This window comes from Halichoerus grypus, chromosome 2 (assembly GCF_964656455.1).
Source record: "Halichoerus grypus chromosome 2, mHalGry1.hap1.1, whole genome shotgun sequence".
Lineage (NCBI taxonomy): Eukaryota > Metazoa > Chordata > Mammalia > Carnivora > Phocidae > Halichoerus > Halichoerus grypus.
In genome coordinates this window covers 161,701,110-161,725,841 of record NC_135713.1, presented here as the reverse complement: position 1 = coordinate 161,725,841, position 24,732 = coordinate 161,701,110, and the positions used below count along the sequence as shown (strand labels likewise).

The following is a 24,732-nucleotide window of genomic DNA, read 5'->3' as shown; positions in this document are numbered from 1 at the left end:
AGTGCTGGCCTGTGCGTAACTCCCTGCCCCGTCTTCTTCTTGCAGCCCACAACCCTGCCTCAGGGCACCATCAACATGAACCAGTGCACAGACGTGGTGGATGGGGAGGGCCGGACAGGCCAGAAGTTCTCCCTGTGCATTCTGACCCCTGAGAAGGAGCATTTCATCCGGGCAGAAACCAAGGAGATCATCAGTGGGTGAGTCTGCCCCGGGCATTTTGGGAGGAGGCACCCCTGCCTACCAGCAGGTTCTCGGACCAGTTCCCTTTGGCACAAATTGGGCAATATCGCCATCACTTTCTTCCCCAAGCGTGTCCCCTCTTCTGAGTCCCTCTCTTTCTTCACAGCACCACCGTGTGCCCGCTCACCACGCCCGAAACTGGCCTCACCCTCCACCTGTCTTTGCGTCATCCCCACGTGCACATAACTCTCCTCATGTCCCATTTCCCCGGGGACCTCCCTCTGCTGGCGCTGCCCCACTTCCAGGGCTGCCTCGGCTTCCTTCGGCCTCTCATTGGTCTCCCCACCTCCATTCTCACTCTTCCACCCGTGTATCACTCGAGCACAAGGGTTTCAGTCCCCAGAACCCATCTGACCTTGCCTCCCTCCTGCCTGAAGCCCCATCACCTGGGAGTCAAGTCCAAGTTCCTTGGCTGGCCTCAGGAGGCCCTTTCCCAGCCCTCCAGCCTCACCCCCACCACCCTTGTGTCCCTCAGCACTGAGCTGCTTGTCACTACACATCCCCGTGCTGCCCACCAGCTCCGTGCCTTCACTGCCACCCTGCCTTCAGTCTGGAATGACCCCTCCTTCCTTGAGGCTGTTGAGTCAGCCTGAATGTCCACTCTTCCAGGAAACCTGCCCCCATGAGGCACTTGGCACCATCAGCTGGCTCTTGGTGTCTGGGTACACATCTGGCCTCCTGTAGCCAGCAGTAGGTCCTTGAGGGTCAGGGGCTGTGTTTCATTCCTCGTTCTCAGGGCCTGCACACAGCAGTCACTCCAGTTCCGCTGTATGCACTGCCTTCTTTTTCCAGGTGCAAAGAATAGACAGTCTTTGAGTCACACCCCTGCCCTGGCCATGCCCTGGTCGGAGGCTTAGGGGAAGCCTTGGGAGGTGGAAGGGGGCCCAGTTTTCCAGGTAGCTGACAGTCCGGGTGAGCAGAGCTCTGTGCTCCTGAGCTCACGCAGCGTGTGCCTTCCAGGAGTCCCTGCTCCTGGGGCGCCTGTTACCAGCTCTGTGTGACCTAGCCACACAGTCCGTGCCTCGAGAACAGGCTCAGCAAGCCCGGCCAGGAACTCGGGCGCTGGATCTTGGAGAATCCCATTGGTCCTTTAAGGCTGAGAAAGCTTTGAGAGAAAGTGAATTGGGGCAGGGGGGCGGGGCTAGGGATACTGGGCTGATGATTGTAGTGCAGAGTGGAGGGAACTAGAAGGTGAAGGCTTTTGGTTTCAACAAGTAAAAAGACTCTGAACACTGGCTGAGCTTCAAGATCTCAGGCCAAGGCTGCTGTATGAGGAAGCGGGAACAGTGGTCAGAAGGTCCCCAGGTTTTGCCGAGTTCAGAAGTTCAAATCCACTCTGTCAGGCTGGAGCCGAGGGCCAGAGCTGCCCTGCAGAGTGACCAGCGGACCCTCTGCTGCGGGTGCCAGCTCACCCTGAGTCCTTCTCCCTTGGAGAGAGGCAGGTTTGCATTTTTAAATCCTAGGGGCGAACAGCAGGACCACTTTGCCTCTCCCTCTCTCTGGTCTTAATTCTAGAACCATATGGTTTAGGAGTGTAGAGGGCTCAGGGAGCCTGGCCGGCTCAGTCAGAAAAGCATAGGACTCTTGATTTCCGGAACATGGGTTCGAGCCCCACATTGGGTGTAGAGATTACTAAAAAATAAAACTTAAAAAAAATATATAGAGGGCTTTTACAGAGCCCCTCATTCTACAGTTGGGAGACTGAAGCTATGGAAATGCGAGGACCCTGAACAAGGGACTGCAGGCACGAGGCACAGCACAGAACTGCTTGCTCCTCCCGGCTCCTGCTTGCTGCCGCGGCCCCGTCTGGCAGGCACACCTGTACCGAGCTGCCACTGCCCCGCGGGAGTCCTTGGAGGAGAGCTAGCCCTCCCCTTGGAGCTAGGTCTCATGGAGGATCCTGATTAGCATGAGGGATGGGAAGGGGTGTCCAGGGTTCCCAGGACAGGCTGGGGCATGCGTGAGCTGGGGGACCAGGTCAGTGATGTCATGGTCTGCCACATGGCATGAGGAAACTGACAGCTGACAGTGCCTCTGTCGGGTGGCCCAAATCCTCCCATCAGGCACCTGCCACAGACCGCCTGTCCTGATCCCCTCTCCTAAGGTCACTGCATGTACAGAGGCGGGGGACTGCCTTTCCTGTGCAGCTTGAGTAGACAAGGTCATTGGTGGACCAGGATACCAGATGTGTGTGTTCTCTGGGTCCCGCATGTAGGCTGGGCCATCCAGGTTTGTGCGGTGGCTCAGGGGCATACCCAGCACTTTTCCCTGTCCTCATCCTGGGGCTGGGCCTAGCTAATCCCTGCCCAATAGGCAGGGTTTGCACCATGACAACCTGTCCCTGGGCCCCTGCAGCCCCTCCAGTGGCCCCCAGCAGCAGCTTGTCTTCACCACCCACTGGTACACTAGGCCTCCTTTAGGGAGTCAGGTGGGGTAGTGTGCCCTGGATACAGACTTCTGCCTCCATCTTCTCTCCCTCCTCTGCCTCGCACCTTTGTGGACGGATGCCTCCCTTGGTGTCCTCACCACCTGGCACAGCTCCTTTGCCAGATAATCTTACCTGTGGGCTCTTAGGCCCCAAGGTGGGGGCAAGTACCCAGCTCCCTAATGAGGTACAGTCTTCCTCTGGGCTGACTTAGAGCAGGGGTAGTTGGGGACAGTCCATCCAGACTTCTTTCTGGTGTCTTCTCTGAGCAGAGACCCCTGGGCTGCCTGAGGCATCTCTCCCAGAGCTGGGCGGAGAGAGTTGGCAGTTCTCTTTCTCAGCGCTCTCATGCCAGGACGGGCCTTCAGGATGTTTGGGGCACAACTTAGCACAGCTCTTTTAGAGGAGGTGGGATGTAAGCAGGAGTTGGTGGCGGGGGGGAGCTTTCCCCCTTCTCTGTGCCCCTGCCTCTCAGTTCTGCCCCCCTCGGTCTCACTCATCCTGGCTCTGCCGTCAGAGCTGGGGACCCCACCCCACCACGTCCTGGCACTCACTTCCACCACGGATCCCGTATCCATATTCGCCCCTCACCTCTCTTCCCTGGGTGTATTTTACATGGTAACACATCCAAATGACGTTATACGCTTCCTGCTGGGCTTCCATGAGAAATCCGAGTGCAGGGGACACATTCCGTCATCTGTCCCAGGCCAGCCCCAGCCCGCCCCTGCCTGTGCTCAGCCCCCGAGTCTCCAGCCCTCTCCGGGCCAGAGCCCTCAGCGGGCTCCGTTCATTCAGCAGTGCAGCGGCGGCCCAGATCTCTTCCCTCGGGGCCCTGTCCTGCAGGCTTGTCCGTGTCGCCGCGAACAGCAGCTGGGCCAGTGTGCACCTGCCTGTCACGCTCCCTGTGCTCCTGGGGCCCCGGAGGACGAGGTGACTTTGTGAAGCAGTCTCTCCTCAGTAAAGCGCTAAGGGGGACCTTCTGCAGACACAGCTTGCTGGTGTCAGCCCCTGCGGCAGGCTGGAAAGCAAGTCTTTTAACCCCGCAATCTCAGGGCCTCACTCAGATGACATGAGTGAGGCCCTGAGAGTCTGCTCATCTGCCGACCTTGCAGACACAGTCATGCCTCTTTTCTTGCTTTGGGGCCAGCCCACAGAGGACTGACCCATAGGGCCTGGGCCTCAGGTTTCTGTGGTGCCGGCAGTGGTTCGTGGTCTCAGCAGACACCGAATGACCTGCTCAAAGCTGAGCGGGGCTTGGCCCACATGCTGTGATCCCCCACACCCAAGCCCACTTCCCCAGCTGCCAGCTCGCAACAGCACAACCGACATACCCTCCTGAGGCTGTCCTAGAAGGTCACTGACTGGGACCGATCTCCCTCCCTCCACCCCAAATTAAAGAAGCACCTCTGAGAGTTAAAGCCGTGAGTGCTTCTTCCTGACGCGGGCTTGAATGCTGGTGGTACCCGCAGCCTCCAGCCAGGGTGCTGGCCGTGCGGGCTCTGCCTCACGTTGCAGCTCAGCCGCCGCCGCCACCGGGCCCGGGGTGGCAGCAGGCCCAGCGCAGACCCTCGTGTTCTGGGGACAAGGGGACCAGAGGCTCCTGCAGTACCTTCCGCTCTGGACAGAGCATCCTTCACCACCAGGCCCCTCCTGTCTTCCACTCCTCCTGTCCCCCTCATCCAACCCTCCCAGATGTTAATGAAGCTCGAGTGAGGCAAGCAGTGGACATGTCATGGCTTCATCCACCCCCTGGTTTCAGAGATGAGACTGAAGCCCACAGGGGCAGGAAGCCACCCAGGGTCGTGGTTAGAGGCTGGCAGAGCCAGATCTGTATCACACCTCCTGCTGTCAGCTGCTGCTCTTCCCACACTCCCCTACTGCCTTCCCTGCTCCTGGTCAGAGTGGACCTTCCAACATGTGGGCCTGGGCAGCTCTGCTGGGCCTTCCCCAAAGCCAAGGTGCCCAGAGCCCTCAGTGTGCAGGTGGGACCCAGAGGTGAATGCATGGGTCTGGCCCCGGAAGTGACCCGTCACAGAGAACTTTGGTAGCACAACTGCTGGTTTCCTGCCTCCAGAGCCCTAAATGATACCCAGTAGCAGCCCATCTGTGCATTAGCCAAATCTACTGTGGGAGGACAATTTTAAAGCCAGGTCTAAGCCCCGAAGATGGGGTCAGTGATGGAAACCATGATGTGCTCTGCACTCTGAGGCCTGTGGTCAGGCCTGCCACTCCAGCAGAGTGAAGCACTCTGCATGCCTGGGCCGGCCACCGGGCCCTCTCCACCTGCACTATGGTCATTGTGGGGTCAGCATCTGGGCCTGGTCCCAGCACAGCCTGTGCTTGTCCTGGGCTGCACTGTTGGCACTTCCCCAGCGGTGGCAGGCACAAATCTGGGTCATGCTCTGCCCTGCTCAGCTACCCAGAGACCTGGCCACTGGGTGGGCGCCCCCAAGTAGGAAGCATTGGGCCTGGAGCCTAGACCACCCAATAAGGTTCCTAGTCCCTGAGTGCAGAGGTCTGATCCAGTGCTCTCTCCTCTTCTTTCCCCAGATGGCTAGAGATGCTCATGGTCTATCCCAGGACTAATAAGCAAAACCAAAAGAAGAAGCGGAAGGTGGAGCCTCCCACACCACAGGTAGGCACAGTGGTGTCCCATCAATGGAGCTGGGATGAAGTGAGAGCTCCCCAGGAGGTTAGAAGACTTCAGAACCCAGCCTAAAATTAGGGGTGAGAAAAAGAATCCAGATGGGGCTGAAGTGGTCCTCAGCCCTGCATGGTCTCTCCTTCCCTCCAGCAGTCTGTGGGCTATAACCTGCATGCTCCTTGCCAAGCCACAGGGCAGGACCCTCCACAGGATAGGGTGGCTTTACTCATATGCTCTGGGGCCGCCCCCGGAGGTTTCCAGTGAGTGAGCTGGTGCCCAGCAGTGGTATTCCAGCATGTGTCCCTTCCCTGGCTGTGCTGCTAGCTGCTGGGGAGCACAGGGCGTGCTTGGAGGGGCTGCTTGCTGTACATGCATAGCCTCGTGCAGGCAGGGAGGGTTCTAGCGTGTCCTGGCTGAGTGAGGAGCTCTCAGCGGATCCTGTTCCTGCTCCGGGTTTGACCATAAATGGAAAAAACGGGCAAGATCTTGACTTTTGTGCCCCTGCCCTAACTCCCATTTGACCAGAGTTGAGAGGTGGCTTGGATAGGTCCCACCAGGTCCAGTCCTTCCCCAAAGTCCACTCTCCTCCTTGTCTGCGGGGACACGGGCACCCAGAAGGGCTCTGCACCTTCCTGCCATGCTCCTCACGCTCCTGGGGCCCCGGTGGATCGAATTAACGTTTCTGAGCCTCCGTGAACTGCTTTACGGAATGGGCCTTACAGAATAACAGCGTTTAGGCTAGTTTTGCATTTCTATAGTGATGCCTTGGAAGCAGTGCTGGAGCAGAGCTCCTGCCTCCAAATCAGGCAAGTGCATGTGCAGTAGACACGTTCAGGCCAGACCAGGGCGTTTGGTTGTGTCCCTCCTGCCTGCCCTGTCCCCTCCCTCCAGATACACTTGGCCATGGCCAAGCTTCACTTCTTCACGGGATCACAGGGTGGGGAGATCACCCACTTCTCTGAGTGTCTCTTAGAGCCCAGGTGTCCCCGCCTGCTCTGCTCATTCCTTCTGTGCCCGGCAGAAGTCAGCCCGGCAGGACTCTCTTCCTTCTGTCCCTTGCTCCCAAGAACATCACATTTGATTCCACTGGTTTCTGGAAGCTGTGAACTTTTATCTGGGGCCCATCTCCCTGTGACTCAGTCTCATGAGGTCATGCAGGGTCTCTCCAGAGAGGAGTGGGGGATCTCTGGGCAGGCCTCCCACAGCCTGAAGCTGAAGGTGTTTGGGTGCCCCAAATGGAGCAGGGAGGGAAGCCGAAAGCCTTGGGGGCCCCTGTAGAGGCGGGAACCCAAGACCCCGTATCTGGCCTCATTACTCTGTGGCCTGAGAGAGTTTCAGATAAAACCAGTGGGGATCGGGAAGTATTGCTGTGCTGTACCCTGCCCTCCGGCAACGCAGGCAGCAGAGCCCGCAGGGTCCCAGTCAAACAGGGATGTCTCCAGCAGTTGGGAGTTCCGGCCATGGAGAGTACACTCATTGAGTGGTTTTCTGAGAGCATCAGAGAGAGACCCAAGCAGGCCCTGAGGGAGGAAGAGGATCAGGCTGTAGGGGGAGCAGATAGCCTCTAGGCTGGCGGCTGGGGTCCCAGCAGAGCCCAAGGCAGCAAGGAGATGGGCTGGCCCTGGCCAGAACCTCTGAGGCCTGAGGGGTGTGGGTTCCAGGAGCTGCTGCCTCGCCCCTGTTCACCCCAAGAGGAAAGACTTTTCCTGATACTGAGATGCCTAGAGAGAAGGAGTAATAATCCACTCTGGATATGACTAGGATAGGGAGGATGGAGATCTTACCACCCTCTCCCCAAATTCCAAATCTGGGACTCTGGCAAGGCCAGGGGTCGCATGTCTCCCCTGCCAGGTGTGTGGGTTGGGAGGCTTGGTTCATTAGGTGGAGCTCTGGAATGCTGGTTCCTCCCGTCTCCCCATGCCCCCAGGCTCTTGGCCCTTACTTCTCGGCCTTTCTTCAGAGACCTGTAAAACAACAGACTTCATTGTGAGCAGAGGCATGCCAGGACCAATGTCCCTCCTGGTCCAGTATACTGTTCTTCTCAGGCCCGCACATGTGTCGTGAGTTGCTCCCTTTTCTCCAGCGTCATGTTTTCTGCTTGGGTGCCTGCTGCTACACCCACTCCAGGTCCTGTCCCTCCTTCTCGTTGGGCCCCTGCTCAGCTACTGTGCCCGGGAAGTAGAAAGGAAGGCTTTCTATACACCCCCTCTAGAGAGCATGCCTGCTTAGCCAGCATGCAGAGGCCACAGAGGCCGCTTGGCCCGGGCCTGCCTTCCTGCCCTGTGTCCTCTTTCCTCCCTGCTTTGAAAACCCTTTCTGAGCAACCAGATAAACAGCACAGACCTCCTCATAGCATGGAAGCATTGATTGCCCTGAGCAGTGCAGGTATCCTGACCCTGCAGGGACTAGCACATAGGGGACCTGGCACTTCTTCCTCCTTCCTCTCCCGCGGGCACCTGTGGTCTGTGTCGTGAACCCCAGCCCCCTCCCAGCCACAGTGGTGACCGTGTGGGGAGCAGAGGCAGTGTCGCATAGTGCCTGTGCCAAGTCTTACTCACCACACATCTGCTTTGGAGAAGAGAAGCAGCTTTACCCAGATCAGGCTTCCCTGTATCACCCACCCACCCCCTCTCCTGGAAGCCAGCGTGCCTTTGTTCCTGCCGCCAGACTGCCCCTCTGTCTCCACTCACACGATAAGGCCTGGCATAGAGGCTGTAGAAGGCAGAGCCTCCGAAGGAGACAAAGAGAACTGCCTATGGACCTTGGCTGCCATTCAGGGCCCTCATTCTCTGGGACGAGTTCTCCAGAAGTGGGGAGCACGGAGAGGGATCTACGGATGCAGCCAGCCTTGCACAGGTTGGGAGGCCCCGGGGCCAGATGGTGGGTCTGTAGCCATGTGGTGCTGAGAAATGTATTTGTTTCCCAAGCTCCCTGTCATGGCCCCTTGGATCTCAGGCCTAGAATTTTCTCTGCTTCTTGGGGATCCCTGCCAGCCCACCTCCTCACCGTGGGAGTGATCCAAGCACCAGAGAGGGGTGTGTATATGCCGTGGGCACTTCACCCACGGCGTGGGGCTAAGGGCTCTGGCAGCCAAGGCTGCTTCCCTCAGAAGCACAGCCATCTGCCTCTTCTTTGGCCCTTTCTGGCAACCTCTACCTACCCTTGGTGCAGCCGGTCTTCCACAGAGGGGACAGATTCACCGAGGCCAGTCTTCACGTCACCCCACTCAGCTCTGTAGGAGGAATCCCAGCTCTGCCCTGAGCCCACCAGAGCATGCCCAGCCTCTGGCTTCTGGCCTTTGAACAGAAGACTCAGTTGTTGGAAGGGGCCATGGCAGGGGGACCTGGAGTGACTTCTGCTTGAGGGAAGCGTTCCTGGAACATGGATTGAGGGCAGTATGCTGACTGGAGGGACAGGTGGCCCTGGGGCCAGCTCTCCTTAGATCATTAGAGCCTGATTCTGTTGGAGCCCTCAGGAAACTGTCTGAAACCATTGCTATTTTATTCCAAGAAGTCCCCTTCTTGCAAGATGGGTCAGAGCTGTAGGGAATCTCCAGCCTGGGAGCCAGGTCTGTTGGCGGCTCTGACCATATGGGCAGTCAGGTGTGTCCTGGGTCTATGGGAAGAGCCTTCCTGTCTTTATCCCGTCTCATGAGGCCTGGACTCCTTGCAAAGCTAAGGAAAGCTTTGGACCTGATAAAATTCCTGTCTTTTCCCATTGGGATACCTGGTGCCGTGGCTTCTCAGCGGGTCCTTTAGGCTGCTCATCCAAAGCACTCCCCCACCCTCCTGCCACTCCCGAGGGTGCCTGGTGGTGGAAGGCTTGAACCCCCACTCTGGCCCTTACTGTCCTTGTAAGCCTAGGTACGCCATCCTCTCGGCCCAGGCAACCTCCCCTGCAAGGTGTGCTGGGGAGGACGGAATGGTGCAGTGATGAACCAGAGCCCAGCACATAGTCCGTGCTCAGTGGCTGTCAGAGAACCTGCTGGTTAATACTGGGTCTGTGGGCGTTCATGCACGGACACATAACCCATGTCATCTGTGAGCCTTGCCAATGGCCCCAACTCAGAACTGGGTTTAGGTAGGTTTCTAAAAATGAGGTTTGGCCACCAGGCTGGGAGTGGAAAGTGGGCATTTGTATGTTATCCCCCATGTTTTGGGGAAGACAGCTAGGACACGTCTGACTTCTGAGAGGCTCCAAAGCCATCTTGCTGGCAGCGCTCTCTGCAGCTGACATCCAGGACCTTGGGCCAGGCAGGGGGGTCGGGCCCAGGGTGTGAGCTAGTGCTGTGGGGCGGCTGGGGATCCCAGTCCTGCCTTTGTCTGGGCTCTAGGTTTGAGCTGTTGAGTGAAGGTTCTCTGCATGCTCTGGAAATGGACTCCCTGTATCTGACTAAGTACCTCCTGCTCGAATGCTTCTCCCACAGAGCAGCACCAGTTCTGATGTGGGGAGAGATGGCATGGACACTGTTCCCATCTAGGCTACAAGCTGCCGTCTAGTTTGTGTGGGTGAGCAGGTGGGAGGGCATGAGTGCAGATTGGATGTTTGGGTTGTATCTGATGACTCTTTCCTTCACGTAGGGTCCCAGGTGTCTCATTTTAGCTTTCTAAGACCAAAAGGGAGAGGCGGGGAGGCCAAGGGCTGGCCCGGACACGGGTGCTGTATGAGCACATGCTTTGCATTTACCCCGCAGGCCATCTCAATGGTGTATTCTTTCCTTACCCCGTCCCATCTTTCCTGACTCGTGTCCTAATTACCTACAAGTCTAGGAACGACAGACTCTGAGCCAGCCACTTGTCATCTCACCTTTAATGCCTGGTCCACTGCTCTGGGTTCTGTGGTTTTGTCGGCAGGGAGAACTTGCATGTGTTTGCTACTGGAGCTCCAAGTAGAAACCCTACATTTTTGCCCTGTGTATTTGCCAGACCTGGCCTGAGGCCGGTGGGACCAGGCCCTTTGGGTGTACTGACTGTGGGGCCGTAGAAGAGAAAAGGCCACAGTGCCATCCAGATGGAGCTTTCACCCTGACCAAGATGTCTCTGTTATGAGCCTCCCCTCCCGAGGGTTCTGGGCCACTGACACGGTACAGTTGACCTTGGCGTCCCCCGGAGCCAGGCACCTAGGCAGCCGGGACCTGTGTACCAGCCGAGGCTGTGCACTCCTGTGGCTGCGCACACACTGCTCTCTCCCCCCAGGAACCAGGGCCAGCCAAGATGGCTGTCACCAGCAGCAGCAGCATTCCCAGTGCTGAGAAGGTCCCCACCACCAAGTCTACACTCTGGCAGGAAGAAATGAGGGCCAAGGACCAGCCTGATGGGAGCAGCCTCAGTCCAGCTCAGAGTCCCAGCCAGAGCCAGCCTCCTGCTGCCAGCACCCTGAGGGAACCCGGGCTGGAGAGCAAAGATGGTAAGTGCGAGCTGGACTGGCCGGCATGCCCCCCTTTCTGGTGGCCAGCCTCACAGTGCTGGAACAGGCCTCCATCCCAACGCAGCTGGCCCTGAGAACTCAGGGACGCTGAGCCCCAGGTCTCAGGCTCCTGTGTCCATCAGCCCTTGGCAGGGCTTGGCCTGGGTGGGGCTGGGATTCCTGGGCTCTGGCCTTGGCCTTGCCCCTCTGGCTCTTAAGTCCCATCTGTAAAGGAGGAAGAGAGCACCTGCTCTGTCAACCCTGGTGGGTGTTGTGAGACTCAAAATGCCCTGGAATGAGGTCTGTGTACCAGGAGGCCTTTGGTTCCTGCCACCGTGGCTGCACTGTGTTCATGGCCTGGCTAACCCTGGAAGCCTAGTGTGTCCTGAGAGCAGCAGTGGTTAGGGCAGCCTCGTCCTTCTCCTCGCTGTCCCATCCTGCCCAGCCCCGCGGGGGCTCGGGAGGCTTTGCTCTGCTCTCTCCACTTAGCACTTCAGAATTGCCTGAGCAGAAGCAGGGCAGCAGTCTCCGCCTCCTTGCTCGGGGACCCGGAGGGCTCTGCATGACATAAGCTGGCTTTTCTCACTTGCATTTTGTCCAGCTCATTAAAGATGAGGGGACAGTTGGGACTGACCCAGTTCATTCAGGCCAAAATGCATTTTGCAGCAGCTGGGGGTTAAGCTGCCTCAGTCCTTCATGGGTAGTCCCCATGCACTCCTCTCGTTCCCGCAGAAGTCCTCTGCCTCTTCCCTCCCCAAATGCTCTAACAGGCTGAACGGCCAGTTAGCCCTTGATTTCCTCCTTGATGTTTGGTAAGAAGCGGTGGTTGGTGGGACATCTCTCCTGGGCAGGGGATCCTGTTCTTCCAAACTGGCCCCCAGACTGTAAGCTCAGGGACCTCCTGACAGTGTAGCAGATGCATCAGCTTAGAGAGAGATGGATGAGATGCGTGTGTGGGAAGGACATTTCATTGCTGTCCCATGATTCTGTCCTTGGGTGAGCCCTGTATGGATGGCTTCAGAGATGGGAGGTAGAGAGATGGCCCCTGTTTGGATCTGTGTGGGCTCTTTTAAAAAGTCCCCAGAAACCAAAGATGGCAACAGGCTAAGTGCGTCTCCTGCCTCTCGCCTCTCTCTTCCAGAGGAGAGCACCATGAGCAGCGACCGCATGGACTGTGGCCGCAAAGTCCGGGTAGAGAGCGGCTACTTCTCCCTGGAGAAGACCAAGCAGGACTTGAAGGCCGAGGAGCAGCAGCTGCCCCCGCCGCTCTCCCCTCCCAGCCCCAGCACCCCCAGCAACAGGTATAGTGGCCCCGGACCGCCCTCCCAGGAGCTTGGTCATCCCCTTCCTTCCCCAGGTTCTCGAACCCCCAGCCGAATGGTCTGCAGCAGCTCCCTTGGCTCCCTGGATGTGGCCAGCCGGCCCCCCGCCCGCATGGACTCCGGCAGCGCTGGGGGGCGGGGAGCAGAGACACCGGGGCGCACCTTTGCCTTTAAAGCCAGCAGGCAGTATGCCACCCTGGCCGACGTCCCTAAGGCCGTCAGGATCAGCCACCGAGAAGCCTTCCAGGTGGAGAGAAGGCGGCTGGAGCGTAGGACTCGGGCCCGGAGCCCTGGCAGGGAAGAGGTGGCCCGTCTGTTTGGCAACGAGAGGAGGTAAGGAGGGGGTTATAGGGCCACACGTACCACGGACACACTCCCCCGCCTTTACGCAGTCTCTCGTGTACACTCCTATTCTCCCTTACACATACACACTCACACTCTCTGTGTTCTTGTACGTGCTTTTTGCACTCTTCCCAGAAACACACACACTTTGACATACACATTTCCGCATTCCCTAAGCCTTCCTCGGGGGAGTGCACTTGTCCTCCCTTTCTGTTCAGAGCATGTGTGGAAGCTTTCCCTTTTGACCCTGGACTCTGGTCACGCAACTCGCAGCCCCTGGTAGCCAGAAGCGTAGCATCTAGGGACTCTTAGACACCTAGGCCAGAGGCCAGCTGCTTCCTGTGAGTGCCTCCTGGCACTGAGACCTTAAGGGCCCCCGGGCATGTTCTCAGCCACCTGGGCCTTGTGTAGCTGGATCTTTTCCTTCCTGGCCCATCTCTGTCCTCTGAGATGACCATGGGGGCAGGAAGAGCCTGGAGAAGCAGATGGTGGCAGAAGCTCCCCTTGCCCTTCCAGTCTTAGGCATGGGTGAAGGGCATGGAAGGTGGTGGGGTGGGCAGCACAGGGAAGCCAGGCAGCCTTTGACGCTCCCGGGCGCCCTGAAGCATCACTGCATCCAGGCTTGGCTAGAATGTGAGATGGGGAGGCTGACAGAACCACAGCTTCCTGGAGAGACACAGGGTTCAGAGAGGGAACCTAGGACAGGGACTGGGACAGAGGCGTGGAACTCATCTGTGGTCTGAAGAGAGGAGGGCTCTGTCCTCCCTTCTGGTTCCACTGGCCCTGTGCTTCCCAGAGAGCCGGGGAGAGAGCTGGGTTCCATCTCTGAGGCCCTGGCCTGGACCAGAGCACTCGAGTGCCCCCTTCTTCTAGGAGCTTCCATCGGAGTCTGTAAATGGAGCCTTTGTCCTAACAACAGGGTTCTCACCCAGGTTCAGGGGTGAACTGCCTAAGGTCCATGAACCCCTCTAAATGATTCGAGAGTCCATGTATACGTTTTTCTGAGAAAAGAAAAACCATAATTTTCATTAGATTCTCAAAGAAATTCACTTTTTGGAAAAAAAGATTCAGACCTAAATTCCAAAAGCATTCCAAGAGTGTCCTCTCCACCCTGCTGAAGCCTAAGTAAAGCTCAGAGTTGGGGCATGCTCTGGGGACGGGGCAGGGGGCCGACGGGCTTCCCCTGTCAAGGGGCCACCTGCGAGCAGGATGCCTTTCCTTAATACACATCTACTCTCCTAAAGCCCCAGGTGGAAAGGACCTGTGCACTTGGGCGTCCACCTCCAGAATAAGGAGGAGCTGCCCAGAGTTGTTGGTCTTAAGAAGAGAAAAAAACAGATGTGCCTGATTCCTAGGCAGAGGGAGAGGGAAGCTGACCTAGTGCCTGGGAGGTGACCTCCAAGCACTTGGCTATCTCCTTGTTTGGTCAATAACCCCGAGAGCTCCTGTGTCAAATCCCAGCATGTGGATGTGGAGATGGGGCCTCAGAAGCGGGGAGACTCCTCGAGGCAACAGCCTGGTGCAGCAGAGCCAGGATGCACCTCCCCGCTGGGCCTTTTACTGGGAAGACCCCACTCCCATGATGTGACCCAGGAGGGGGCCAAGGCTGTCCTTTGAGCAACTAAGTAAATAGATAAGTGGAGGGGCTTGCCAGAGACTTAGAAGGCCTGTGGGCCAGGGCGGGGGAGGCTTCACACTGGCTGGCGGGCAGGCGATGGGTCCTGGAGGCTCCTGGGTGGGCAGCTAGGCCCTGGTGTAGCGGCAGACCAAAGAATTAACATTCAGCACACCCGCTTGGCTTCAGACTTGTTCTTGTCTAGTCGCCTGGGGTAGGTGGCATCTCCGGGGCTTTACTTTCTGCATGTTCCTCGCCACCACAGAGATGGGTTTTCACCGGGTCCTGGCACCCCTGGAGCCCACCAGCTCTGCATCCTAACATTGTAATGTCACTTTCTTACCCTAATGACATCTGACTGGCTGCTGTCACTTTGCGAGGCCTGCGCCCTGCTCCCAAGTAGCCCTCCCTGTGCGTGATTGGAGTCCCGGATCCTGGTTGAATAGAGCAGAGCCCCGTATTGGCAGGACGTCTGCCGTGGCTATCCGGAGTGGCAGCCGAGCCAGGCCTGCCCAGGAGCCAGGCTGGGGGGACAGTGGGGGCCGGTCTCCTGACAAGGAAGCCTTTATGGGCCAATCTGCTCTGCTCTTGACGTTTGCTCCAGAGCTTTTAGAATGTTTCTTGGGTGCTGAGTCACTGCTGAAGCAGCCTAGGGAGGCCATGGCCCTTGTTGAGTTCCTGGTGACTGATGCCATGACCGGCTCCCGTGCGGTCCTCACAGCCCCTCAGCTGGGAACCTGGGGAGGTGAGGCGGGGCAGCGGTGCAGGTGCCCCCTTTCTGTGCAGTCCGCCAGCCCAGGGAGCCATTTGCGGCCGCACATGCAGTACCTCAAGGGACCCAGTATACAGACTGCTCACTCACTTTGCAAACTAAGTGGGCTGACGGGCCCAATTTGCTTTCTTCATTGGACTCCTCTCTTGGCAGCCCTGGCAGGCCTGCAGCATGCGAGTCGCACGGGACTTGGTGGAGCGCTCGTTCCACATGGCCTTCCTGCGGCTTTCTAGGCCCCAGGGTCAGTTGGAGGGGCTCTCATTCTGCAAATGATGGTGCCTAGGTCTGTACGTGGGCCTGGAACCTTCCCCAAACCCTCTAGGATGGTGGGGCACACGGCGTCATCTGCCCGAGCAGGCTGAGTGCTGACAGGAGCTTCCTGTGGTTCCCTGAGCTTCCCGCGCTCACCACGCACACCCTCTGCTGCGGCTGCGCTCCCTCAGCCTAACCGCGGGTCGGCCTGGGAACAAGCTCTGTTCCTGGAGAAGATTCTGCAGAAGCTTAGGGCCCCAGAGCTCTTGCTTTGTGTGTAAGCACAGAGATGAGCAGGGGGCCCAGCCGCCCCGAGACTTCTACCCTTGGTCTTTGGCCTTCTTTGATGAAGAAACCCTAAGATCCATTTTTTTTTTTTTCTTTTTTTTTTTTCATTTTTTTATTGTCCTAAGATCCATTTTTACTAGTAACCTTTCCTGAATAAAAGCTAGTCTCTTGGCAGGGTCTCAGGATTTGAGCCCATTTCCTCTTTTTCCTCATAGAGTTAGATATTAGTCTTCATTAGATTTTAATCTTTTGGGCTCAGAGGCCCTTCACTTGCTTCCCGTTGACTCTGAATGCAAGCAAAACCCTTCCTGTGAGGTGACCTTGGGGCGCTTGCCTGGGTGTCCCTGGGAGGACAGGCCTCTGGTGTGGTGACATGTTAATGTTGTAAAAAAAAAAAAAAAACAAAATTCAACTGAGTAAATTCTGAACATCTTATTGGCTTTATTCAACAATTCATGAATCAGGCAGCATCCCATCTATCAAACAGAAAGGAGCTCTGAAGATCTGTACAAAATAAAGGACTTATTATAGGCAGGAGAGGGCAGAACAAGGAAGTTAACAGTAGCAAAGAGAGCATTGTTTCGGTCAAGGTCACCTTCCTTTGAGGGACAGCAGAGGTCTGTCAGGTAGATTACCCCACTGGTGCTGACTAGGTAATTCTGAATTGACTAGTTTAAGTTTCCACTCCTGGGAGAGGTTGAAACTGTAAGTAAGTTAGGTATTAACCACCATTTGGTGACTTGGGCTTAGCACAGTTAACTCTATTCTGAGCCTGTTGTCTTTTTTTTTTTTTTAAGCAATTCCCTCCAAACCCCGCCCCCCACTTTCTTTAAAGTTTATTTATTTACCTATTTATTTAAGTAATCTCTACCCCGAGAGATTAATGTGGGTCTCAAACTCATGACCCCGAGATCAGGAGTGGTACGTTCCTCTGACTGAGCCAGGCATGCACCCCACGATTCCCCCCCTTTTGTTCAGACTTTCAGCTTAACTGAGTGGTGTGATCAAAATTTAAGACCTTAGCACCACTCCCAGCTACTGCTCAAATTCTTGCAGTTTTTTGCTCTGTGGTATTCACAGGTCATGACATTTTTTTGCTGATTCTCTGTGGTACTCACAGGTCACGACTTCAGGCTCACATTTAAGTCAGTTACTCTCTTCATCCCTTTCTGATGTCCCAGTCTTACGGAGATCGTTTGCTTTGTGGTTAGCAGCTGCAGACACGCATTTAAGAGAATATAGTGCATGAGAGAGACTACTGTGGTTATTTTAAGCAGGATAATTCCCAACGTCTGGAGTGCGTTTTGGATCCATGGTCCACAAGACCCAAACCAATCAAAATCAAATAACTCAGAGAAAGACCTCCACTGACGGAGTCACTTTTTTTTTTTTTTATAAGTGAAGTGCCTTTTTCAGTGATTTTTACGTAGCTGAGTTTCAACTTTCCCAGAAGTATTAATCTAGGTGTGGTAAGTGGCACTGACCACAGCACAGACATTTCCTTGTTTAGCTGCAGGATAATCAGGGGATAGCCTATTTGAAGAACAACTTTGGCCTGGCAGAGATGGGGACTGCTGGTGAGATCTTTTTATAATTGGGGCAGATCTGATTTAGGTAATCACAAGAACAATGGGAATAGAAATGTACTACGATCTGCTTAGGAATTTGTGTCCAATTGGGCAAGTACAGTTATAATCGTAGAAAGGTGAAAACAAGGCACTGGATGTTCTGGCTGTAAAAGTCAGATTGTGTAAGTGACTCCTAAGGTCAGGGGGTCCATTGTGAATAGAAGAGAAATTGGTCACAGGGAGGACCAGGGGATCTCTAGTATCATGGACAGGTAAAGAGCTCTTTTTATGATAAATCCAGCAATCTGAAAGATTGTCCAACCCCCTGTCCTCCCTTAGTAATGGCCTGAGAGATATGGATGTCGGCTTTCTTTCCAGACCAGTGCCAGAGTAAAGGAAAGAGAAGATGAAAGAATTTCATTTCATGTTTAAAGAATGAAGTCTTGATCCAGCATCTTGGGTGGAAGCTGTCCACTTTGATGTCAGCTCCTTCCTAATCAATTTGATTTTGAGGTCTCCAGCTGCTATGTAATTCCTAGAGTCTGAAGGGGCCCTTTTCAGTTGGGAGATGCAGACCCAAGGTTCAACTCCCTGAAGTTTGGTTCCCATGGGGGGTGAGGAGGACCTGGAATAGCCCTTCAGGGCAGTCTTTATTCTTAGTGATTCCAAATCAGAAGGATGGCAGAAAATAGGAAATACTATGTTCGGAGAGTCATAGCCAGATTTTTTTTTTTTTTAAGATTTTATTTATTTGACACAGAGAGAGAGAGCACAAGCAGGGGGAGCAGCAGAGGGAGAAGGAGAAGCAGGCCCTGCACCAAGCAAGGAGCCCAATGCAGGACTCGATCCCAGGACCCTGAGATCATGAACTATCCGAAGGCAGACGCTTAACCAACTGAGCCACCCAGGCATCCCAGTCATAGCCAGATATTTGCAAAAACTAGAATTCAGGAGCCAGTCCAGGTTATTGATATACAGGTATGGAGCAAAACCTCAAAGATACTTACAGCCTAGAATCTAATATCTACAGAGATGCACAGTTTTTCTCTCTGCAGTTATTCCCATTTTTTTAAAGATAGTCACAGTAAAATTACTTTGTTTGCATTAAACTTAGCCTGATTTTATAAGTGCAGCAAGAATAGTGATTGACCATATAAGCCCTTTTTAAGACTGCTTTGCTGGAACTTTGCATAAGGAATCTCAGACTGAATTCTTCTCTGAGGCCAGCAAGCCAAGCCAAGGACTCACCATTAGATTTTACCTGCAGTGCCTATAGTTTGGGTGAATTTCTCTCTTCTCAGAGTTTCCCCCCAACATTCTGAGGTTCATAGGCCTGCCAGGAAGTGACCTTCCGTACTCACCTGGAAGGCTGCCAGGAACCCTATGAGCAAGGTACCAGCCCGATTTTTCTAAGCAGTTCCTTAAAGCTATTTGGTCATATTTGAGTCTATGCATATCTCTAAAATAGGACATTCCAGTCAAAGCCTTGGTAATATAGCCAGTGTTTCCAATTGTGCCCTGTTACAAGGGGAACAGGTTTTTATTGAACTTATACAAATAACCAAGTATATTGCCATGAAAAGAATACTCAAGAGTTTACAAATTCTGGAGGGATCAAGTAAGGAGAAAAAGTAAATGTTTCATCTTTGTTTACAAAGGTATGCCCTACCAAATTGCTATAGGTCATAGATCACGTAAGTGAAAATGTTTGCCTAAATCTACAGAACAAAACACTAAGGAACTAGCAGTGTTTTACACAAAAGGTTATGTAAAATTGTAATTATCCTCAGTTCATTCAGTCCTCTGTAATTAATACCTGTTCTGCTTGAATCCAATGTTTCCATTAGTTCTAGAAATTCTTCCCCAGTTCAGTTTTATGGTCTTGAAGCCACCTGGGTGACTCAGTTGGTTAAGCATCCGACTGTTGATTTCAGCTCAGGTCATGATCTCAGGGTGGTGAGATCAAGCCCCGTATCGGGCTCCATGCTGGGCGTGGAGCCTGCTTAAGATTCTCTCTCTCCCTCTGCCTCTCCCCTCTTCTCTCTCTCCCTCTCTAAAAAAAAAAAGAGAAAGGAGGGAAGAAATCTTTACTTGTTAAAGTCCTTTCCACAAACACTTCTGTAAAAGCATGAGAGTAAAACAAGGACTCCTTGTGACAAAAGACTTAAAAATGCCCATAGTTAAAGATCAGATGAGAGTACACTGTAATGGAAATAACAAGAAATTTGGTTATTTTTGTGATATTCAACATTTAAGGTAACAGGTATAATTATGACTGATAATATTTGCATCAGGACATACCAGAACCTGAAAAGGTTTAGTATCACTTATTTGATAATGCTGCCCATGTAATGTAACATAACAAATAAGCCTAATTAGTGAACATCTCTTTTTTTATAAGAAGAGAGAACAAATCTTTTAGGATTTTCAGGGATCCTCTGAAAAATCCCAAAGTTACTTCTAGGTCAAGAAGACTTCATTTAGAATTACATTTTGGGGAAGCTTGTCAAAATATCAGAAGGTTTTAAGACACTTGGTCACATAGGATCCTAGATCACTGTGAAACAATACTCAGTTATCATTTGGTCAACATGACAATTACAGACTTTATAGGCATATATGGAAAGTTACATAACTGTAAAAAACAACAACAACAAAAAAAACCTTTAATAAAGGAGACTCGGTTTTCTTCAGTAATCAAAGACCTGATAAAGACAACGTGAAACACAGGAAATTATTTTGATAAGACACAACATCTTTTTTTTCTCAGCAGATTACTTAAAAAGTAAAGAAAAAATGTTCAGTCTCTTATCAATAGCAGACCAAGAAAATTTTGTCCTTTAAACAGAGAAAACCAAATAATAATACTGTACCACCTTACTTTTGATATTAAAATTCATCTTTTTTTTTTTTTTTTTTTTTTTTACACTCAAGTTCATTTTAATATTAGTCAGCCCATGGGGCTCCTGGGTGGCTCAGTTGTTAAGTGTCTGCCTTCGGCTCAGGTCATGATCCCAGGGTCCTGGGATCGAGCCCCGCATTGGGCTCCCTGCTCAGCGGGAGGCCTGCTTCTCCCTCTCCCTCTGCTTGCTGCTCCCCCTGCTTGTGCTCTCTCACTGTCTGTGTCAAATAAATAAAATCTTAAAAAAAAAAAAAAAAATACATTAGTCAGCCCAAGATTCCTTTTTCACAAACCTTCTCCAATTTTCTTTTTTACATTCTGATTTTGTCCTGATTTTTTTCTCTTCTCCATTCTGCAATAACTAGTCTCATGTTAGGGCAAAATTACTTTCTTTTCCCTCAACAAAAATGGATCTCCATTCTTTGTATTTTCTCTTACCAAAAACATACATCCTACATATGTTAGAATTTCTAACCCTTAAAAACCTTAATTTCTCATGAAAATAAAGTAGTGAACAATTAGCATTCTGCAGTTTAGCAAATTTATGAATACATCTTGTATCTTCTGGAAACATGCTCTCTCATAATAGATTTTTCAGTGTAGCACAAAACATGTTTACTGATAGACCCAAGTATCTTTAGTTTCTTTATATAATGGAAAGCAAAAAAGTAGGTGAACCTATGTTCAGTAATTAATGTTTCAGTATTTTATTTGGAAATGATCTAGATAGTCAATGACTTCATCGTTTAATTTAATTTAGTAAAACTCTTAAGATATTTTTACCAAAAAGATTCGGGGAAACCATTTAAGTAGACATGCCAAAAATATAATTATTGCTGAAAAGTTCACCTAAAAATGCGTATCTCACTTATATATATCTAATTCATAGATCAGCTGTTTCAACTACCCATGAAAGCTTTGTGAAACATTTGGACGATGTCAGCCATCATCCTATGTTATTTTTCTTGTTGAGAAAGTTTATAACACAGACACCATGAGCTTATTTGACTAGTAAACCCAGATAGAATAAAAGTTGTAGGTACGTACTATAGTTAATGTTGATAACTCTGAAGACATGTCTATTTTAACTAACAAATCAGCATTAAAACTGAATATTTTTAGATCACATGAACCTGAAAGCATTGGGTTACTTTCTATTATAAGTTGTAGAATGTTATTGTATATATTCAAATGTATGTATATATGAGTATACATGTAATTCATATAAGCACTTAATTTTCTTGAAGCTAATTAAGTAGAGCTCTTTTACAAATTAATTTTGGCAATACTATCCATAGGTAGAAAATACACACACATGCACACACACCTTATAGCTTCCATTCTATAGTGTTGGCCATCGACAGATACAGTAACACAAAATGCACTAGTTCTAAGTTGGATTCACATTGTGTTTCTGGCAGATGAATAAGTTTACCTGGTCAAATGGCTAAAGCTTTTTAATGATATTTGTGGAGAAGACATTTAAGATTTTTTCATTTACCTTCGTTCCAAATAACCTTTCCCTCTTTAGTTTTTCTGATAAAATTCCCTCCCTGAAGTTTGTATTTCAAAGAGATGGCCTATATAAGAGGTCCCAGAGAAGACCAGGTAGACCATTTACATCACAGAGGCACAGGGAAAGAATGTAAATGCTTCCAAGAAGGACTTTTGTTTTCTAAGGCCCAAATTTTCACAATACTTAGAAGCCATTAGAGATATATTGGGGTGGTTTTGGTATTGGTAAAAAAAAAAAAAAAGAGATGGACTTCAGGTTGTTTCTGGAGCTGAATCTCTTGTGAAGATTTATAAGATGTGGACAGTTGCTTTAATTCCTCAAAGAATTAGGTTACAACTTAAATGATATCATAATTTGATCCACCTATCCAACTACATTATCCTCAGTTTGCTTCTTTATATCAGGGAGGAGCTTTCCAGCTAAGATGGAAATCAAAAGATTTCTGTGTTCTGGATTTGGAACTGTTTGTGGAATGTTTTAATAAATCCTTTCACAGAGGCTTCAGATGCTTTTTCGTCTGGGTACATCATTTCATTTTAGCTTAGGGAAGAAGGCCTAAGAAAACTTCCTATCAGGCTCTGATTATCAGCTTCCAGTTTGGCCAACTTCTGACCACAGAGCTATTTAAAAACTCCTTTTAAAATATCTTGTCACTTTTCAGGCAGGACATAGAGTAAATGTTTCTGGCAGTATTGAACAGCCCCCTTCCATGTAAGAGGGGACCCCATGAGGATATAAAAGGATACTTAGTATCTTCCCAAGATCCAGAGTTACTCTCAAAGATAGCCAAAAGAAAGAACCAGCAACCTGCATGTCCCATTCAGGCAGAAAACCAAGCCAGGTTCTTAGGACACAAAACAAGACAAGCAAGAAGGCAGTAGCTATCCCTGAGGAAGAAAGGATCAAGAACCAGTATGTTTCGACTGGGCATTACAGATGGCGACTCAGGAGAGCTGACTCTGGTATGAATTCCCACTTTTCTCTGGCTTCTACCAGTTTTCCCAGGATCCCCTCTGTAGCCTCTGGTATCTACCAGAATTTGGCAAGATTTTTCGTTAATTTTAATTTTAGTTTCCCTTGGCTGTTTAAGAGAATAACATAGCAGTTTACCAGAAAATCCCTCAGAGTCCCACCAACTCTGGGAGGAGCCCATATGGGGGCCTCCTTCAAAGACAGATATGGGGGCATTCAAGTTGGTGTTGAAGGATTTATCCAAAACGTTTGAGGACAAAATTTTTTCTAATGGCCCAGTTGGTTACAAATGATATGCTGATGTCTGGGCCAGTGTTTTGATGTTATACTCCTGGGAGGGTGTAAGGGGGAGGCCTTAGGTGTTGTTTTAGATATCCTTTGTGTCTTTAATTTTTCATTACCCTTTGCACCAAAACTTTCAGTGAAACTGTTTTTGGAATCTTGAAGGCTTTGGAAGCTTCTGCATACCAATTAAAATAGGTACCCATTCTGTTTGTTTGATTTAGGAACCCTTGCTTTTATTTCTTAAATAAATGATATTGTCTAATTGGAATATTCCCATATTGGCCATTGTAATTCTAGGTTATCTTTAGCAAGATTTTGCATTTTTGTAGATATCTATAGCTTCTGGGACTATAGTTCTTAGCCATAAAATAAGTAGGTGTGCTGGAAGTCAGTATGCTGAACTCTGGAATTTTTTTTTTTTAAAGATTTTATGTATTTGAGAGAGTGCGTGCACGCCATCACGAGCTGGGCGGGGAGGGGCAGAGGGAGAAGCAGACTCCGCACTGAGCAGGGAGCCCGACATGGGGCTCCATTCCAGAACCCTGAGATCATGACCTGAGCCGAAGGCAGATGTTTAACCAACTGAGCCACCCAGGTGCCCCTCAACTCTGGAATTTAAAGATCCCATTTCTTCTAACTAAGCTTTTGAGTCTCCCAGAGCCAAATTAATACCTAAAGGGATATGCTGCTGGGTTAGGAATTGTGTGGTGTTTTACAGCGTACTTGTTGCACGGACATTTTTTTGAGGTTGGCAGGTAGCCCAGTATCACTGTAGTGTCCATTGCATGACCAGCTTACCCTAACACAGGAGTCTTAGAGTTAGCTGGCAAACGCTCTAGTAGGTTTTTAAGTGCTCGGCCTGTGCCCATCAATTTTGTAGCTTTTGGCTTTTGAGATTCTCATCCGCAATAGCCTTCACCTTGTGTACACCTTAACATACCAGCAGTAACTGCGATGGTACTAACCAGTAAAAGGCTTTGTGTGCACCACCAGCACTTCTCAATGTGGAGCTGCGGACTTGGGAAGGTACTGAACCAGCAGACCCCAACGAATGGGCATCAGGGACCGGGATTCCTATGAAATGGGGAACTGCAGACTGAACCATTAGAAGTCCCCAACAGGGAATCTGAGGACTGGGGGTTCCAGTCAAATGGAGAATTGCAGACTGAACTAGCCACAGCATGGTCTTGTCAAGTGGGGGACCGTAGAAAGCCAATTAGATCAGGAGCTCAACGCCAAGAGAGCAGAGCTCAGAACCAAGAGGAACTTCCTGTGGCCCTGAGAAATGGCAAGAAAGACCAGGAACTCAGAGGGTTCTGGGTACCACAGCTAGCTGTTTCTCATTGTCCTCAGGCTGTCTGAAGTTTCCTTCAGGTCCCACCACTGCCATCAAATCTGTAAAAAGAAAATTCAGCTGAGGAAATTTTAAAGATCTTATTGGCTTTATTCACTGATTCAGCATCCCATCGAGCAGACAGAAAGGAGCTCTGAGAAGCTGTACAAAGTGAAGTTTTTATAGGCAGAAGGGGGTGGGACAAGGAAGTTCCTGGCAAAGAGAGCATTGTTTCAGGCAAGGTCACCTTCCTTTGGGGAACAGCTGGGGTCTGTCGGGCAGATTACTTCACCAGTGCTGACCAGGTAACTCCAGATGGACTGGTTTAAGATTCCACTCTTGGGAGAGGTTGAAACTGTAATTTAGATACCAAGTCTCAGTTTGGTGAGTGGGCTTAGTACAAGTGACTCCCACTTGGGCCCTCTCCCTTTTTTAAACAACACCCAAGGCTCAGCCCCCCCACCCCCCCCGGCCTCCCTGCCTTTGGCCACCATTGCGACTCCTTGTGACTCAGGGACGAGGATGGTGTCCCCCTCTCGGCAATCACCTCGGGTTTTTGCTTCTTTAATTCTTTGAATAATTTTGATTTACCATTATTTGATTTAAGAAGCCGTCCCTTTCTGTGTATTCATTCTCCAGCCTTCTTTTCTTTCAGGTCTTGCCCCTCTCCACCTCCTCCTGCTGTGTGGCTGTATGACGTTACTCGCCCTTCCTTCGCCTGCTTCGCTCCCATCTCAGCTCCGTCTCCAGCCGTAGATGGCCTGATGATGCGCCGGCCTTTTCACACGAAATCAACTTGCTTTGTTTTTGTTTTAATTTGGTTTTTGATTCTTGTTACTGTTGGCAGAAA

The 24,732-nt window shown here is 51.3% G+C and overlaps 1 protein-coding gene across 9 annotated transcripts in view; it reads left to right on the top strand.

The window, feature by feature from the left end:
* Nucleotides 1-24,732, top strand: part of MPRIP (myosin phosphatase Rho interacting protein) — a 149,241-nt gene that overhangs the window by 80,028 nt on the left and 44,481 nt on the right. For 5 of the 9 annotated variants that reach the window (XM_078068015.1, XM_036073799.2, XM_036073800.2 and 2 more), the window contains 5 exons: nt 46-197; nt 5,216-5,300; nt 10,505-10,715; nt 11,857-12,016; nt 12,218-12,370. In XM_078068015.1, coding sequence (XP_077924141.1) covers nt 46-197; nt 5,216-5,300; nt 10,505-10,715; nt 11,857-12,016; nt 12,218-12,370 — 761 coding nt within the window. Of the gene's footprint in view, nt 1-45; nt 198-5,215; nt 5,301-10,504; nt 10,716-11,856; nt 12,371-24,732 lie in introns of all 9 variants that reach the window. The other 4 variants (XM_036073801.2, XM_036073804.2, XM_036073803.2 and 1 more) reach the window with 2 other exon arrangements.